This window comes from Trifolium pratense, linkage group LG3 (genome assembly GCF_020283565.1).
Source record: "Trifolium pratense cultivar HEN17-A07 linkage group LG3, ARS_RC_1.1, whole genome shotgun sequence".
Lineage (NCBI taxonomy): Eukaryota > Viridiplantae > Streptophyta > Magnoliopsida > Fabales > Fabaceae > Trifolium > Trifolium pratense.
This window is the reverse complement of record NC_060061.1, coordinates 5,201,756-5,219,599: the sequence shown is the minus strand read 5'-3', so window position 1 is coordinate 5,219,599 and position 17,844 is coordinate 5,201,756. Positions and strand designations below refer to the sequence as shown.

The 17,844-nt window shown below is 35.3% G+C and overlaps 1 protein-coding gene across 1 annotated transcript; it reads left to right on the top strand.

Annotated features, from left to right (window-relative positions):
- Positions 1 to 1,269: 1,269 nt before the first annotated feature.
- On the top strand, positions 1,270 to 16,873 carry LOC123915595. Its single transcript, XM_045966771.1, has 27 exons — positions 1,270 to 1,419; positions 1,494 to 1,745; positions 1,888 to 1,947; positions 2,053 to 2,145; positions 2,408 to 2,636; positions 3,671 to 3,777; positions 3,953 to 4,015; positions 4,993 to 5,093; positions 6,474 to 6,568; positions 6,702 to 6,722; positions 7,089 to 7,184; positions 7,276 to 7,396; positions 7,538 to 7,678; positions 7,819 to 8,009; positions 8,949 to 9,220; positions 10,791 to 10,892; positions 11,438 to 11,614; positions 11,717 to 11,905; positions 12,153 to 12,394; positions 12,476 to 12,622; positions 13,969 to 14,191; positions 14,422 to 14,550; positions 14,642 to 14,773; positions 14,991 to 15,044; positions 15,124 to 15,303; positions 16,203 to 16,262; positions 16,403 to 16,873. Exons 1-27 carry the CDS (start codon positions 1,414 to 1,416, stop codon positions 16,475 to 16,477), a joined length of 3,558 nt encoding a protein of 1,185 aa, XP_045822727.1. The 5' UTR covers positions 1,270 to 1,413; the 3' UTR covers positions 16,478 to 16,873.
- The last annotated feature ends 971 nt before the right edge of the window (positions 16,874 to 17,844 follow it).

Below are 17,844 nucleotides of genomic sequence, written 5' to 3'. Positions count from 1 at the left end.
CCCACGATTCCCCACCTGCCCCACCCTAAAGAAGCGATCTCAACCACCGAACACGATTTAGTCTCCGCCAAATTAAACAGGCGCCCAAATCGCTGACACAAAAGAATCTCATCCACCTAGAAATCGGTCCAGAAAAAGTTATCCGACCCGTCCCCCACCTTTTTCAAAACCTGCTCCCCGAACCACCCACCCCCGGTCCACCAACACTATCCCTAATCCGCACTATCTCCCTCCACCACGAAGACCCTATTCGCCCCCATCTCTCAGCCTACATCTCTCCACCCCATATCGAGCTGCCAACACTCTAGACCACATACCCTATATGTCCACTAACATCCTTCAACACCACTTGCCTAAAAGAGCCAAGTTGAATTCCTTAAACTGCATAATCCCCAAACCACCAAACTCATTACGTAAACATATCGTTTTCTAGTTAATCCAAGAAATTTTCCTAGAATCCTCACTTCCACCCAAAAATTATTAATCAAAAGAGATTCAATATAAGAAATAGTACCTGAGGGAGATTAAAAGAAGGAAAAAGCATAGAGAGACAGATAGGTCATGATAGATTTGAGCAGAACCAGACGACCGCCAAAGGAAAGGAAGCGACTCTTCAATCCAAATAATCTATTCTTTAAATGAGCCAGCATCGGTTCCCATAAACCTATACGCCTCGGATCACCCCCCAATAGGAAGGTATAGGTAAAGGAAATGCACCTTTTCAACTTTACAGCACAGAGCAGACACACCTGCTTAACCAAGAGTCGGATATGTTAACCCCAACTAGCATATTCCTATTAAGTTAACCTTCAAACCCGACATAGTTCAAATAACATAAGAACAACTCGCAACGCACGGACATTCGCCCAACTTTTGACCCCTAACAATAGCGTATCATCGACACACTGAAGGTGCAAAACAGAGATCAGATCATGCTCGCCGATACGATACCCCCGAAAATAAGTTGCGATCAACCATGGACTCCATCAACACATTCAAACCCTCGACCTCCAACGAGAAAAGGAAAGGAATAACAGATGTCCAGATATGTTATCGGCCCATGTAATTGCTCCATTATATTTACCTATATATATATATATATATATATATATTGCAACCTTAATGCCAGCTGTAAATAAGACAGACTATTTCTCTCTATTTTTCATCTATATATTATTGTTCGATTTAGATTTAGACCAGTTTATAACAATTATTATTATTATTATTATTATTATTATTATTATTATTATTATTATTATTAATTAAGAAAGTAATAATAAATCAATGCCGGAATTCGTCCATTTTCACGGTTGGCCACCCTCACGGTGAGACGCAACAGAGAAGAAGAGAATACAAACAAATACAGATACAATACGGAACGCAATCACAAAACTCACAATTCACAAATCACCAATGGCGGTAATCTCTCACTTTCTCACACTCTACCAAATTTTAACTTCACGTTTCACGTTCCTAACTCTCCATTTCTGCAGGATTCTTCCGGAACCACGCTAATGGATCTGATAACTGCCGATCCAACTCCGGCGACGTCTTCATCTTCGTCGTCGACTTCTGCTCCACCTCCGTCGGCAACGTCATCAACATCTCTATCGTCTACTTTAGGTAAACCTGCTACGGAAAAGAAATCGAAGAGAGCCACATTGATGCAGATCCAGAATGATACCATTTCCGCTGCTAAAGCTGCTGTTAGAACCAATATCATGCCTCAAAAACAAAAGAAAAAGGTTCGGTGATAGTTAATTTGTTCTGCATCTTGGATCATTGATTTTGTAGATGTAGTTGAAAGGTTTATGTTATTATTACTTGTGAAGAAGAAGATTATGTTGATAATGCATAATTCTGTGTGTTTGATCTTTGTTTTTACAGCCAGTTTCATATTCACAACTTGCCAGAAGTATACATGAACTAGCTGCTACTTCTGATCAGGTAATAATTGTGGCAAATTTCTTTGTGGGGTTGTGATTTTGTGTTTGGACTGGAATTTCGAAAGTTTCTCATGTTTGTTTTTGATTGATGGTAATATGGTTTCAGAGAAGTTCACAGCGGCAATTAGTGCAGCATGTGTTTCCAAAACTCGCAGTTTATAATTCCGTGGATCCTTCGTTGGCCCCATCTCTTCTCATGGTATGCTCCAATTCCCTTTATTATTTTGTTTTTTTTTTAAAAACCCTAATAGCTTGTTTAGCCCCCTAGGTACTTCTTTCTAAGGTTATTGTGTATCTGTGGCAGTTCATATTTTTTACTGTATGGACCTATTGCTGAGTTGTATGTTCTATGAAATGTACATTATAGTGGGATAGTGGGATACTGCATTTTTCTTATGAAATTTGGTTACCCTTGCTTAGTATGTTGGGGAAATGACATGTCTTTGTTTTGTTTTGTGTAGCTTAATCAGCAGTGTGAGGATAAAAGTGTCCTGAGATATGTCTATTACTATCTAGCCAGAATTTTATCTGACACTGGTTCCCAAGGTTTGAGCTCAGGTGGTGGGATACCCACCCCTAACTGGGATGCTCTGGCCGACATTGATGCAGTTGGAGGTGTTACACGTGCTGATGTCGTGCCACGAATAATAGAACAACTCAGTGCAGAAGCCACAAATGCTGATGTAGAATGTAAGGTCAATTGCTTTTGTTTTTTATGGTTTTAAACATTTAATCACACAGTGAATATTTGTGCACATACAGAGTAGTTATAATTTGCCATTAGACAGATCTATTGTTGATCTTGGATTGTTAATCTGAATTTCATTCCATGTAAGCAAATTACATTGAACTCATACATAGTGGCTGAATTAAGAAGGGCTTGTTGCTTTGATTTTGCAAATGGATTGGATTTACCTTAAGATGTTAAAATATTTCTATCAACAAGCTTCAACATATTATATAGTATATATATATATATATATATATATATATATATATATATATATATATATATATATATATATATATATATATATATATATATATATATAGATGACAAGACATTTGTTCTTTCTTCTCTGATGTCCTTTACAATTTTACATGAATTACATATGTCATATGCAAAGGGAACAAAAGACTGGAGAGATGGGAAATTACTAGGTTCACGTAGTTTTGGATAAGTTGCTTATGAAGACTCAAAGCAGTAGCAAAAAGTGAGATTGGTACATGAGAGGAAGGAACTAAGAGAAATGTAATTTTATGTTCAGAAGGGAATGTCTGGATATAAAGAATGAACAAAATGAAGAAATTGGTTGATAATATGCTCCGACTAATTAAACTGGACATGAGAACTAAACTGACATGATTGACAAATCCTTTTATGTTTGAACAGTGGAGCCTGGCTATCCTTTTGATATCTCACCTTTGAAATCCAGTAAAAGAATTCTGTAATCCATGAGAGAGAGGAGAAAATAATAAAGTTTAAATTTAAGTTTTCTGTCATGCAATTGTATAATGATATCAAATTTTAACTCTACAATTTTATTGTTTATTTGGAATTGATGAATGATCAATTCTGAGCAAGAATTATTGGAAATTAAACTTAAGTTTTCTGTTATGCAAATGCACAATGAAATGCCATATTGTTGTTAAACATAGCTTGTTGAAGTATGTCTTCCATATTGAGATAATGTCTTGATTCCTGTTCAACTTGTATTTTGAAGTTCATGCTCGAAGACTGCAATCCTTGAAGGCGCTTACATATGCTCCTTCAACTAACTCAGATATTTTGTCCAGATTGTATGAAATTGTATTTGGCATACTAGAGAAGGTTTGTACTTTTCTATTGTCTTTATGATGCATATAGAATATTGACTTTTGCAAATTTATTTTCAATTATTCCTGTGGCCACCTGTATTTGGAATTAGTTGTTTCAAATTTCTCCAGTTTCCTAGGTTGGTGCTACTCTGCAATTTTCAATTTTTTTTTTTGTTTTAAATTTTCAGGTTGGTGATCCTTCGCAAAAGAAAAAGAAAGGCATACTTGGGGGTAAAGGCGGTGATAAAGAAGTATGATTATTTCTTTGAACTATTCTTTCTGTTGTCCTGATATATATGAGTCAGTGGGTGTGTGTTTAAACATATTTATTTAAACCTTATAAAACTGTTTTATCTTGCCATTCAATGCTCTGCAAAATTCAAGGCTCTTAAAGATAATGTAGTGAGAGCAAGCTATTTAAACAAATTTTGACCTCTCGTTCTTTCTGATAAAACATTATTCTTTTTTAAGGGGGAAACAATATATCATGACATAACATTGTATGAATCTTTTTAGGGCATCATATAATAAATATATTGATATTGATGTTTAAACCTATGTAGCACCGACAATTCACATTGAAGGCGTGTCTGACACCAAAATTATCACTTGTGTTGACATGTCAGTGCCATGTCCGATGTTTGTGTCTATGTTGGTGCTTCATTGGTATAAACACTTAGAATTAGATGAATCTATCCATCGACTCAATTGTGTAGCATAGTTCTTTCTATAAACACATTCTGTTTTAATTTGAGCTTGATGGTAGATCCTTTGACCAAGAATTCTAAAAAGTTAAGTATTTTGTAGCACATGCTTTTGGTTTTCTTAGTTTCCTCGTGGCTTCTTCGCGATTGGGGATTTTCCTCATGCAATATTCAATTGGTTCCCTGAGCCTAAAATCTTTTAAGTAAAAATAGTTTTGCTAAAATGTGGAAATATAGTGGCCCCAAATTTCTTGTTATCTGGTACCGAAAATGCTGTATCTGAATCACTATCTCAAAGGGTCTACTTTACATTTTAGAGCTGGTATTCTTTTTTTGGAATTTATTTCATTTGTAGAATGATATACTATAAGAGATCTTTATATTTTTAATTTCGTGTAATGTAATTTATACCAAGATTTATCATAATCTGCAAATATTTTATGCTAAACTTAATATTGTCAAATAGAAACACATTAATGTAGTTAGCAGTCCTATTAATGTTTTTAATTTGCTTGACCATATAGTCTATCATCCGAAGCAATCTACAATATGCTTCCTTGAGTGCTTTGAGAAGACTTCCTCTAGATCCTGGAAATCCAGCATTTCTGCATTATGCGGTACTAGGGTAAGTTGCTCTTATATCTAATACTTACTAATTATTGCCTGGAGCTTTTCTTTGCAACATGCAGATGAATTTTCTTCTGCATATGACATGCATGAGTTTGTTTAAGTAACGTTTTACGGAATTGTACTTTCTTTCCTATTTTGCGGTGTATTTGGCTTTAGTATAATAGAAGACCCACAGACAAATATTCTCTGGGAGAAGTTTGTTTTTCAGGCTTCTGTGCACGTTTCAGCTCATGGCTTAGACCTGGAGAATCTCCAACTAAAACTACAAAGGACTTTAACCCACCCGGCAAGGTTGACTACATAGGTTACTAAATGTTATTAGGCACCATAAAAAAACAAAATTTTCAACAAAACCAGCTAAAAATATTGCCTTATTTGCTTCATATTTATGGAATTTCCCTTCAGAACCTCTTTCTCTTTTGTGTTGGTGATGAAGACGGGCAAGGTTGCCACTTAGGGTCAATGTTACTCATGCGGGTCCTTAGAAATTCACTTGAAGTTGTAATCTTCCTTTATCCTTTGCTCTCTCTGAGTGTAGCAACTAGCAATGCCAGATGATTATGGCAGGGTTAATGCTCTTTTGAGGGTCTTTTTCCTTGGCTCAGTATTTATAGATGTCAAATCTAACAAACTAATAGTGACTCAATTAATAGAAGATACACAATTTTAGGAGCATGCTACAAACAGAATTAAACAAATAGAAGATACTGGATGCCATTACATAGTGACGCATGAGAAGGCAGGAAACATAGGCAATAAGATATGAAGCCAACTTAGCAGAGTATTATGTAGTCTAAATCTAATCTGCCAAACAGTTGAATATTGTTTGTGGTTTGTAAGTTTTTTCTTAGAATCTTTTTTTGTTTTCTAATTAGTTGAATTTCTCAAAAGGGTTTGCATATCTGATTTATTGCGATTGAACAGCTCTGCTGCTCTCTCTCTCTCTCTCCAATCTGTTTCTTGAAACCATAAGCTGATCATAATTTGTTTCTGCATTGTTTTGAGCTAAGTTGTTAAAACATGTATCAAGCATAAAAAGACATGAATTTAACTATTTAAGTACATTTCATAAAAAAGCTATATTTCATAGGTTGTTTCAAAATATTGGAAGAACAATAATAATAGAGTATTGTGGAGATAAGTTTTGTTCGCAGTAGTTTCATATCTTTCGACTGAGAGGAACACCGGATTCTGGAAATTTCAGGAACCAGGGTTTAGACAGGACTATTCATCGGCTTTCTTTGTTTGATATTTTTTTGTTTATTTCCGTTCTTTTATTTTGGAGCTGGCATGAACTTTTAATCGTTTTTTAGCTTTTGCATTTCTCCCTTGTTTCTGCTGTTTAGTTCTCAGATCTAAACAGAGTTGACTTCAGGATTTCATCTGCTGATCCGGTTGCTGTGAGGAATGCTCTGGAAATTGTTTCTGAGATAGCAGCAAGGGACCCTTATGCTGTTGCAATGGCCTTAGGTAATATACAATCTTCATAATAATTTTGCATTTAAATGGTGATTTATCACATTCTTTTGCAATTAAATGTTCGAAACAATTTCTCCATAGTCCACTTCCTTAAATCTAATACTTACTGGGTATTCTTCTGCAGGAAAGCAAGTGCAGCCTGGAGGTATGTGTTTGAGCATGACTTTAAATGTGATGTCTTCTTTATTCAGTAAAAACTAGGACTAAGAACCGGTTGTGTGTTGATGAAAATATATCAAAGCACCTATTTTAATCAAGATTTGCCTTGTGATTTTTGTGTGTATGTGGAGAGGAACTCTCACATTACTTCAGGTATTTAATAAACTATAGAATAAAAAAACCATGGAATCAAAACACAAGGAAAATGTTTGCATACTCGATTTCTGAGTTTTTCTGCTCTAACTTGTTCCCTTTATAGTAAGAAATTAGGCTTTATGGGTTTTGATTACTATATTCATGTTTTTGTACAAAATTAGACTGTCTGGTCATCATTTTTTGGTGTATGTTGCAGGGGCTTTACAAGATGTTCTCCATTTGCATGATGTTCTTGCTAGAGTTTCTCTAGCGAGGTTATGCTGTACAATATCAAGAGCTAAAGCTTTAGATGGTTGGTGTGTTTAGATCCTTGTTTTCTTTGATGAAAATTGATCCTTTGGAAGTTTGTGATGATTAAATATATGTTTTACATGCATGTACAGAGAGACCAGATATTAGATCCCAGTTCAATTCAGTGCTTTATCAGCTTCTGTTGGATCCTAGTGAAAGAGTCTGTTTTGAGGCAATTTTGTGTGTGCTCGGAAAATATGACAGTGCTGAGAGGTGTGATTTATATCATATAGTGAAGTTTCTATTCTCTCCTACGTAACCATAAAATCTTTGATTGGCTAGGTTATAAATTTTGTGAAATTTTTACCATAATTTCATTGGCTGGGTTGTAATCCTATCATGTTTACACTTTAGGACCGAGGAGCGTGCTTCTGGGTGGTACCGTTTGACCAGGGAGATTCTCAAGTTACCAGATGCATCATCGAAGGAGAGTTCAAAAGATAAATCACAGAAGATAAAACGGCCACAGCCTCTTATAAAACTTGTAATGAGAAGGTTCATAAACTCGTTTATTTTTTTATTTTATTTTCTGCGTGCTTGTCTATTGTCTCCTTGAATTCTCAAGTCATCAAACTTGGCTGAAGTAGAAATTGCCTAATATTTATACACACTGCCTACTATTTACTGCTTTTCAGGTTAGAGAGTTCTTTCCGTAGCTTTTCTAGACCTGTGCTTCATGCAGCAGCTAGAGTTGTACAGGAGATGGGGAAAAGTCGGGCCGCTGCTTTCGCTTTGGGCATACAGGATGTTGATGAAGGAGCACATGTCAATACATTTGCTGATGCTTCAGATTTGAATGATTCGGATGAAAGTACACATCCTGAAAGTAATGTTATTTAATTTTTTTAATGGTTCACGCTTGTATAGAAGTCTAGACAAGGCTTTTTGTCTTTTTAATCCTCATCGTCGTCATCGTCATAATTATTATAGAAAATTAAATATTGGCTGAGATGATTACAAAGGTTCTTGAATATTAAATATCATTGTTAGGGATATAAAAACCAATCTTGGGCCTTCACCAAACAAAGATTTTACGAAAGCCGATCCTTCACAGTTGTGATATTTTTCAGGATATTGATGACATTATATTTGTTGGGTTCTCCTTCACAGTTGTTTATTTATTTGTGCTAGTAAAATAACCTTACTGCAAGCAAACTACAATCCCTGTTTAATACTTCTAGCACATTCTATTCTTGTCCATCCCACCTCCTCAAGCTGTATCATAGAGGTTAATCTATTCTGTTCCGATGCAGAGCTTTTATATAGATGTTTGCTAATTCTCTGGTCCACTTGTTGCAAGAAGAAATAAATCATATCTGATATTTTTGACATAGAAAGACCAGTTCAAATTGGGCGTGTATGTATTCATGAAAACCCAAATTTGATAGAACATAAGTGCAGTTTGATTGCCACAACATCATATAGTTACATAGGTCTATAGTCAAACCAATCTCATCAGGTGACATAGTATCCTGTATCCACACTAGTTCTAATTCAGTCTTGTTGATATCTCAATACTTTGATTCTGTCCGATTAGAGCACTATATTTTGCTTCTTATCTCAGAAACTAGGCTATCTCCATTCTCCAATTAATTCAAAATATCCCGTTATTTCTTGTCTATAAGTTAGTTATTTTTGCATGTTTCTACATGTGCAATCTGTAATCTCACATAATGATCAGGTTGATGCACAAAAAGGATAAATAGGTTGTCTAACCACGCATGCTGAACTATCATCTAATTACATAATTCATACCTTGTCTTAGGTATCCGAAGAACTTCCTCAGTATCTAATGGAACTGCTGGTAGAGATACCATTGCGGGTATGTTGGCTTCATTAATGGAAGTGGTACGGACAACAGTTGCCTGTGAATGTGTTTATGTACGAGCGATGGTGATCAAGGCGTTAATCTGGATGCAAGGCCCGTTTGACTCATTTGATGAACTAGAATCTATTATTGCATCAGAGCTCTCTGATCCGGCTTGGTCAGCAGGTCTATTGAATGATGTACTACTCACTCTACATGCTCGTTTTAAGGTAACCGAACTATCTTTTATCATTAATAAAGCACTCTTAGGCACCCCTAGGGTGGTTTAATAAACCATTACTTGAAGGAGTGGTGGATATACTAATATGATTAGGATATTAATCCATGGGATTTGTGTGCTAAGAATATAGGTTAATTTGCTGAATGTCAAAGATCAACTGTTAGGATAGGAGAGAAGGAAAATTGGTCAGCGACAGTTAGTTAGTAATAAGGAGAGATTAGTTAGATAAGTAAATAAATAGGGGGTTGATGGATGGAGGGGGTCATTCTGAACATTAACTTGTGAGGGAAAAGAGAGAGATTTCTTGTGAAGGAAAACCCTTTACTTTTAGGGAGAATTCAATTTTTCATTTTTTGCTAAATTTCAGTAACACTTCTATTCTTTCGATTTTTTCAATTTTTCTTCCTTTCAATTTCTCGGGGTTCCTGAGAAATTGGTCTGGCTTCCTGGATCTCTTGTCGAGGAAGAAATGATGAAGGAACCAGCGATAGGGGGGAATAGCCACTTTCTTAGGATTCTAGCTATTCTAAGATAAGAGTCTTGGCACTCCAGCTACACTAAGACCATGGTGAAGCATATGCTTGAGGTTGAGGTTAGGGTAAATGATATCCATGTGGATGTTGATGGTTGAGAAGCTGAGTCAAAAAGGAATGTTGATGCAGTGGTAGAATATGAAAGTCATGGCACGGGAGAGTCATAGTATTAGTGTACAGAGTTGGAAAAAATAGGTAACAAGAAAAGCAGTGTGGAGAAGAAAAGGAAGAAGCAAGTGACAATGTATGATGTAATTCTCAAGACAGTCTGGCAGACCTACCACCTCTGTCGGAGCTGCTAGACACTGGTCTACTTGCAACGGCTAGTGGGTTATTTTCAGAGTCCTTACAGAATTTCTGTTGGCATGCACAATAGAAATGTGTCTATCTCGTGGCACTCTAACCAACCTGCCCCCCACTGCTACATTCACCACACTATAGTGGACACCTGGGTGGGGGGATGGGGGCCCTGATTTCATGTACTATTGAACAAGAGGAAAATTATCATAATGCAGCCTTGAGAACAAGGATGAAACTGAGGGGCGATGGTATTGTTAGGATAAAAGAGAAGGAAAATTGGTTAGTGACAGGTTTTTAGTTTTAGTTAGTAAGAGGAGACTAGGTAGATAAGTGGATTGTTCTGTATGTTTATTAGCTTGCTAGCTTGTGAGTGAAAGAAGAGATCCTTTGTGAAGGGGAAACCCTTGCAGTATTCTATTCTCTATTCAGTTTTCAATAATTTATGTTCTTTAGATTTTTTCTATCTTTCATTTCAATTTGTCCGGGCTCCAAACACCAACTCTCCTAAAAGCTTAAGCTGTGAGGTGAGGCCTAACAAGAGCCCTTTAGAGTCGAAGCATGGATACATATTATCGTCCTTCCTTGTTAACTTTGTACAACTTCATGCAAGCAATGTGGATGTGTGCTTTGTATTCATGCATAATGGAATGCTTAAAATTTATTAACAAATGAACAAAATGGATAGTATACAATTTCCCTAACATTAATTTCAATTTGTCTTTGAAGGCTTCTCCAGATATGGCTGTTACTCTTCTTGAAATTGCCAGAATTTTTGCTACTAAAGTTCCAGGAAAGGTTGATGCTGATGTGCTACAACTACTTTGGAAAGTAAGTCTGTATACTTTTTACTTTGACAATTTTTTGAACTTGTTATTTGTTTGATATGCATCTGTTTTTAATGGAGTGGTGAAATGGTGATAAGTAGAGATAGAGACACATCCATACACAAACATCTGTGTTTACTCAATCTTCTGTGTTTACTCATGTGTCTTTTAGACAATCTTCTATGTCTAAAATAATATTATTATTTTTCGTAAGGTCTATCTTGAGAATCTCATTATTGCTAATGGTTCCAATTTCACTTTTAGTTTCTTCAAGTGACGGAAAGAAGATAACTCATCCTTCAATAAATCAATTTCTAGGAAGAGAACCTATGCAATATGGGGTGAAGATGAATTAAAATAATTTTAATGCAAGTCCAATTAATTCTTGAAAAAATTTAGAGACAACATGTTTTCAACATTTTCTCTAAATATTAATGCATATCACCACACACACACATATACCATGTTCTTATAATAGTCAATGTTAGTTTCAGTAATGGATTTGACTTAAATGGACACTTAACTAAATGATTAATCTATTTTTTTCAGACATGTCTTGTTGGAGCTGGTCCTGATGGGAAACATAAAGCTTTAGAAGCAGTTACAATTGTTCTTGATCTACCACCTCCACAACCAGGATCTATGCTTGGTCTGACTTCTGTGGACAGAGTGTCTGCATCTGATCCGAAGTCTGCTCTTGCATTACAAAGACTAGTCCAAGCTGCTGTAAGCATTGTTATTTATAAAGAAGACCTTACATATTTAGCTTCTGCAACCCAAGAATATGTCAAATTAATTTCACTTTGTACTGACTACCTATGTTTTTAGGTCTGGTTTCTTGGAGAGAATGCAAATTATGCTGCTTCCGAATATGCTTGGGAATCTGCTACTCCTCCTGGTACTGCATTGATGATGTTAGATGCTGATAAAATGGTAGCTGCTGCTAGTTCTCGTAATCCTACTCTAGCTGGTGCCTTGACCAGGCTTCAGAGGTGTGCATTTAGCGGAAGCTGGGAGGTATAACTCATCTGAGTCATTTCCCTTATTTACCTATTTACCACCCCTTATCGCAATGTTTGAATTGATTTGTTAAGTGGTATTATTCTATAATTTTATGAACATAGCTATGTTTTGTAATTATAGTGCAATGTTGTTGGCTTACCCATAGTTTTAGTCAGATTCAACCACTGGGTATTTGTGCATATTTTTACTGCACGGTTGTTTGTTCTTGCTGTTCATTATTCTCTATTTAATGAACTTGCAGATTCGAATCATTGCTGCGCAGGCTCTTACAACAATGGCAATTAGATCTGGTGAACCTTTCAGGTTACAGATTTACGAGTTTCTGCACACTTTGGCACAAGGTGGTCTGCAGTCACAACTCTCTGATGTGCATCTTAGCAATGGAGAAGATCAAGGAGCTAGTGGTACAGGCCTTGGAGTTTTATTAAGTCCTATGATAAAGGTTCTGGATGAGATGTATAGCGCACAAGATGATTTGATCAAGTGAGAGTCGTATCCCAATTTCATGCTTGATCTAAATTTGCTGATCCTGATTACTGATATCCGTGAGCTTTTGCTTATTAGGGAAGTACGTAATCATGACAATGCTAAGAAAGAGTGGACTGATGATGAACTGAAGAAATTATATGAAACCCATGAAAGGCTGCTAGACCTTGTTTCATTGTTCTGTTATGTTCCAAGAACAAAGTATCTACCATTGGGTCCAATAAGGTACTAAATTATTAAAGTGCATTCTGTATTTGGATCAATCTTTCAAATTTCTCATTCTGTATCTAATGGAGTGCATCATAAGTGGGAATAGCTTTTCAAAATGGAGTGAATCGTAAGTGGGATAGCTTTTCAAAATGAGCCGAGGAACTTTGTTTAGGTTTTTGAGTGTTATCATTTTTTGTAATTATTACTTTAGATCTTTATATAGAGCTCTGTATCCGTAAGTTTATTATGCATTTATAGAAATTAAATGTTTTAAGAGCATCCCCAACGGCGGGAGCTTACCCCAATAAGCCTTGGGATCAAATAGTGTCAGGAAAAGAGGCGGAGGTGTGCAGGAATTTAAAAGCAAAACGAAATAGTTGGGTTGTTACAATTTAAAAGAAAACCTGACGCACAGCAATATAAAAGGAAGGGACGAGTTACAGCATATGAGAGGAAGCGGTAGAATGGCCACTTTGTTTGTTTGGTTAGTTTTGAGTGTGACTTCAGTTCTGAGCAATTTCTTTGATTAGTGGGAAATGTGAGCTAGAGTGATGGGTAATTTTGTGTTATATGGTAATAAATTTTCAAATATTTTTGTTTAGGATTTGTTTATCTTATGATCCACCTCCATTTTATTTTATTTTATTCTTTACTTCGTACAACCAGAGTTTGTCGGCAACAATCTGTTAACAGAACTAGAAAGGAGCAACCAACCTCATTTAAAAAATATAACTTTTTGTGTCCAGAAAAGGCCTATATTTGTTTAACAACGTCAAAATTTACTATCCTGTTAGTTGAATTAGGATATAAATTACATATTATCATCAAATATTTATTTTAAACTTAACATTGTTATATTTTAGGGGAAAAATATTTTTGTTACACGGAGAGGCAAAAGCGAAAAGCCTGCTAGTTTGGTTTTTAGGAGTGCACATAAAACCAACATTCCTTCTTTTCTGTATCAGAGATGTAGCACAATTCACACTACATTAATATAGACTTAGCTAGTATGTAACTATCTCAAAGAGTTAGTTATCCCAGCTTTACAATAGACTGACACATGTCAGCTAGTAATATGGATGAAGTGCTATTGCAGGCGAACACTTGCCATCTATAAAAGCAAGTGTTCAACCATATTGTAACTAACTTTTCATAATCAATGAATCAGATTTTCAGAGATCAAAGAATCTCTTTATAGTTTCTAATATTCTGTAATGTAATATATAGATGACAAATCTATACAGCTACCTTCCATATTTTAATCAGGATGTTTTGGTTAAACCATGAAACATGTATTTGCTGTGGTTGTTGTGTTATTGGCGTCATTCTTTAATATGGTTTTCCTCTGATATTTTTTACAGTGCCAAGCTCATTGACATATATCGTACACGCCACAATATTAGTGCATCAACTGGTTTGAGTGATCCAGCTGTTGCCACTGGTATATCTGACCTGATCTATGAATCATCTAAAACTCCAGCTGCTGCGGAGCCTGATGCCCTTGATGATGACCTAGTAAATGCTTGGGCAGCGAACCTCGGCGACGATGGCTTGTGGGGAAATAATGCACCAGCAATGAATAGGGTATAAATTTGTTAAATTTTTTTTGTCTTTTTCTTTCCTTTTCAATCTAATAAAGGAATTCATTTTATTAATACTTACTAAAAGTATATTTCTTTCTATATATTTCTTGAGAATTACAGTCCACCTCTCCAACACACACACACACACACATGCAAAAATAAATGCTAACATTCCTTGTTATTTGAAACTTGTTGACTTTCATTGAAACCGCTCTTTTATTTTGGCGTCAGGTAAACGAATTTCTGGCGGGTGCGGGAACTGATGCCCCAGAAGTTGATGAAGAGAATATAATCTCTAGGCCTTCTGTTAGCTATGATGATATGTGGGCAAAAACACTTCTAGAAACTACAGAACTAGAGGTAAAGATTAAGCTAGATGCTTTTAAGATGCATTAGGTCTTGAACTTTATTTATGGTGTGTATCACTGACTTCAATTCGTTGGAATAACAGGAAGATGATGCGAAGTCATTGGGATCATCATCTCCAGATTCAACTGGATCGGTTGAAACATCAATATCTTCCCATTTTGGTGGAATGAGCTACCCTTCACTGTTCAGTTCACGGCCGAATTCATATGGAGCGGTACTGAATATTCTCCTAATCTTTTATGCACCATTCTCTCCTGCTATGATAATTTTGTAGATATTCTAAGAATGATTTTTGACCAATGAGTTCCTAAATAATATTACCTTTCAATATTGTAATATCACTGGTTCATTCACATTTTGAGTCATATCTTATTGACAATTTACTTTTTGTATTTCTAATTACTTATGAAAATCTGAATCATCCATGGCAGGACAAGGCTAGCCGAGGTAGTGGTCCCTCTATTTATGAGGGTATTAGTTCTCCGGTAAGATCCTTTTTCCCTTTTTAGTTACATTTTAATCTTCTAATTTAAGTTTTGATATTAAATCTCAAAATCTTTCCAGATAAGAGAGGAGCCTCCACCATACTCATCTCCTGGGATGTACAGAAATGAATCATTTGAGAACCCTCTAGCTGGGACAGGGTCTCGTAGTTTTGAGTCTCAAGATGACGAACGAATTTCATCTGGAAATCCACAATTTGGGTCTGCACTTTATGATTTCACGGCTGGAGGAGATGATGAAGTAAGTTGATCTAAAATTTTAACGTTGGATTTAATTTGATAAGGGGTCACATATTTTTGTTGATAGACAAATTGCTAGCGGTTAATTTGTTAGGGGGAGATATGTTAGTAGTAGGGGTTGAATCTTTGACCTCCTACATAATATTTAAAGAGATTGTGATAGGAGTCCTTAGGCCCAGCCCAAGGGTGAGGCACCTAAAGCAAGGGCTTTAGGCCTCACCTCAAAAAGCCCTCAATTAATTCTTTTTTTAGCATATAAGTTATATACAATATAAAGTAAAATGCCCATAATTTTGCTGTGATTAAGGCCCGATGTCAGTGGGTGTCTGATGAAGGAAACTGGATTGGGGTTGGGGGACAATCACATTATTGTTGGAGATACACTTTTTAATCGTGGCAGCGGATATACACTTAAAAAAAAACAAAGAGGAATATGTGTTGTAACATAATTGTCATTTCTCTTTTATCAATGATTTAATTTAGATTCAGTGTAATTTAAATTTGTTCAGCCAAGAAAATTATTTTACTTTTAAAATCAAATAAATTTAACTCGGCTATTAATTTTGCATGTTAAAATCTCTTCAATTATTTTTTTAATCTTAATATTTGAGGATATGTATTTATAATGAGATTGGGATATTTGTAATTTTAAAAGTATAAAAATCATAAATTCAATGAAAATATGATGATTTAATAAAATAATATTAATAGATATTAAAATGCCTCATCTTAACATCGCTTTAGGCTTCAAAAGCTGTTGGACAAGGACTCACATTGATGCATATATTTGTTAGTTGGGCTTTCTGGCCCGTTGTATCCACTTCGTTGATGTGTTGTAATGCAGGATTGATTTTCTATGTGCAAATATGGTGATAATTAATTTCATTGTTTTCCTGGCAGTTGAGTTTAACCGCTGGAGAAGAAGTAGAGATTGAGTACGAAGTAGATGGCTGGTTTTATGTAAGTCTTTGAGGAGTCATCTCTATCTATTTTGTCTGAAGTAATATTGCATGATTAGATCTATAAATTATAATTTGCTGGGATTCATTATGTTTTTGCATTGGGAAAATCAGTTATTGATTGTCTACTTATTGCTGCAGGTTAAAAAGAAACGCCCTGGCAGGGATGGCAAGATGGCTGGACTGGTCCCTGTTTTGTATGTTAATCAGCCTTGAATTTTGTAAGTAAATTTCTTCGTAACTTGGTGTCATGGTGCAAATGGCCTTCCGTTCTGATCTCCAGCATTGCTAATCAAACGTTCACCATGCTCCTGCATATGCTGTCCTGGATGTTACCTTCTAATTTTTTTTCCATCTATATATCTTGTATCCTGGTTGCCAATTTCCCATGTTGTATGCTATCAATGTATCATTTTCCATTGTAATTGATTGTGAGTGTCTAGTCATTCATCATAGGCATTTCAGTTTCCCTGAATGAGTGTTTTTTTGCCCTTATATAGTGCAGTTCCATGTATCATATGAAAGTTTCAAATTTTCCAACCCAACAATTATAACTTGAGTTGTATTGAGTACTTACATGTGTTGGAAATAGCAATTCAAACTTCAAATGCATAGAGGAGATTGCTGTGATATAGATATCCCCATATGTTTGAATCTTAAAAACCCACATTTATCTTTGTAAAAAAGAGCTGACAATTTTGAATGGTCTTAGAAGTTAAGCAATTACAGTATACTATCCATTCATAGAAGAAGTTACATTCTATCACTATATATAAAAGGAGTCTTGAGAAGAGTTGTGCTATCTTAAGTTCACAAGAAGTGAATGATCACTTCTGGAGTGAGAGTGAATCTTGTGAGTTAGTATATCTGATGGAGTATCTTTAAAGTTGTGTTGGTTCAACAAGAATTAGGCTTTAGAGTATTTGAAAATAGACTTGTATTAACTCGAAATGGCTATGCAAGTAAATTCTCATAACCACATTCATTCATTTAACCGACTAATATGCTTAAATGTTAAACTTTGTATACTGTTAAAATTTCTATAGAGGAACAATCTGTATATTTGTTGCAACGACTAAAGAGATAGGTAAGTTAGATTGAGTTATGATTTCTATTGTCTCAAATATTATGACCAAACAATTTTTTACGCCTTAAAGATTGATGAAGAGTTTGGAAAATCAAAGTTAGGAAACAGAAAATCCAAGTTTTATAATGGTTCAATGTTAACTTCCCATAACATGACAATTATAAGATACTCCCTCCGTCCCAAATTATAAGGGAAAAAAGCCCATTTTTTTGTCCCAAATTATAAGAGAAAAAATTATTTTCAAGAATGTTTTTTCCTTATTTTCATAAAATTAAATGCAAATTGCATTTAATTTCTTCTCTCTCTCATTTTCTAAATAAAGAACAACCAATAAAAATTGTTTTTACATCTTCCTACGCAACTTATTCCAAGGAAAACCCACAAAAAGATACTTCAAATTCTCATGTTTTACTTTTTCTTAATAAGTGTGATTTTTTTATTTTCCCTTATAATTTGGGACGGAGGGAGTACTAATTTAATTGAGAATCATCATAAT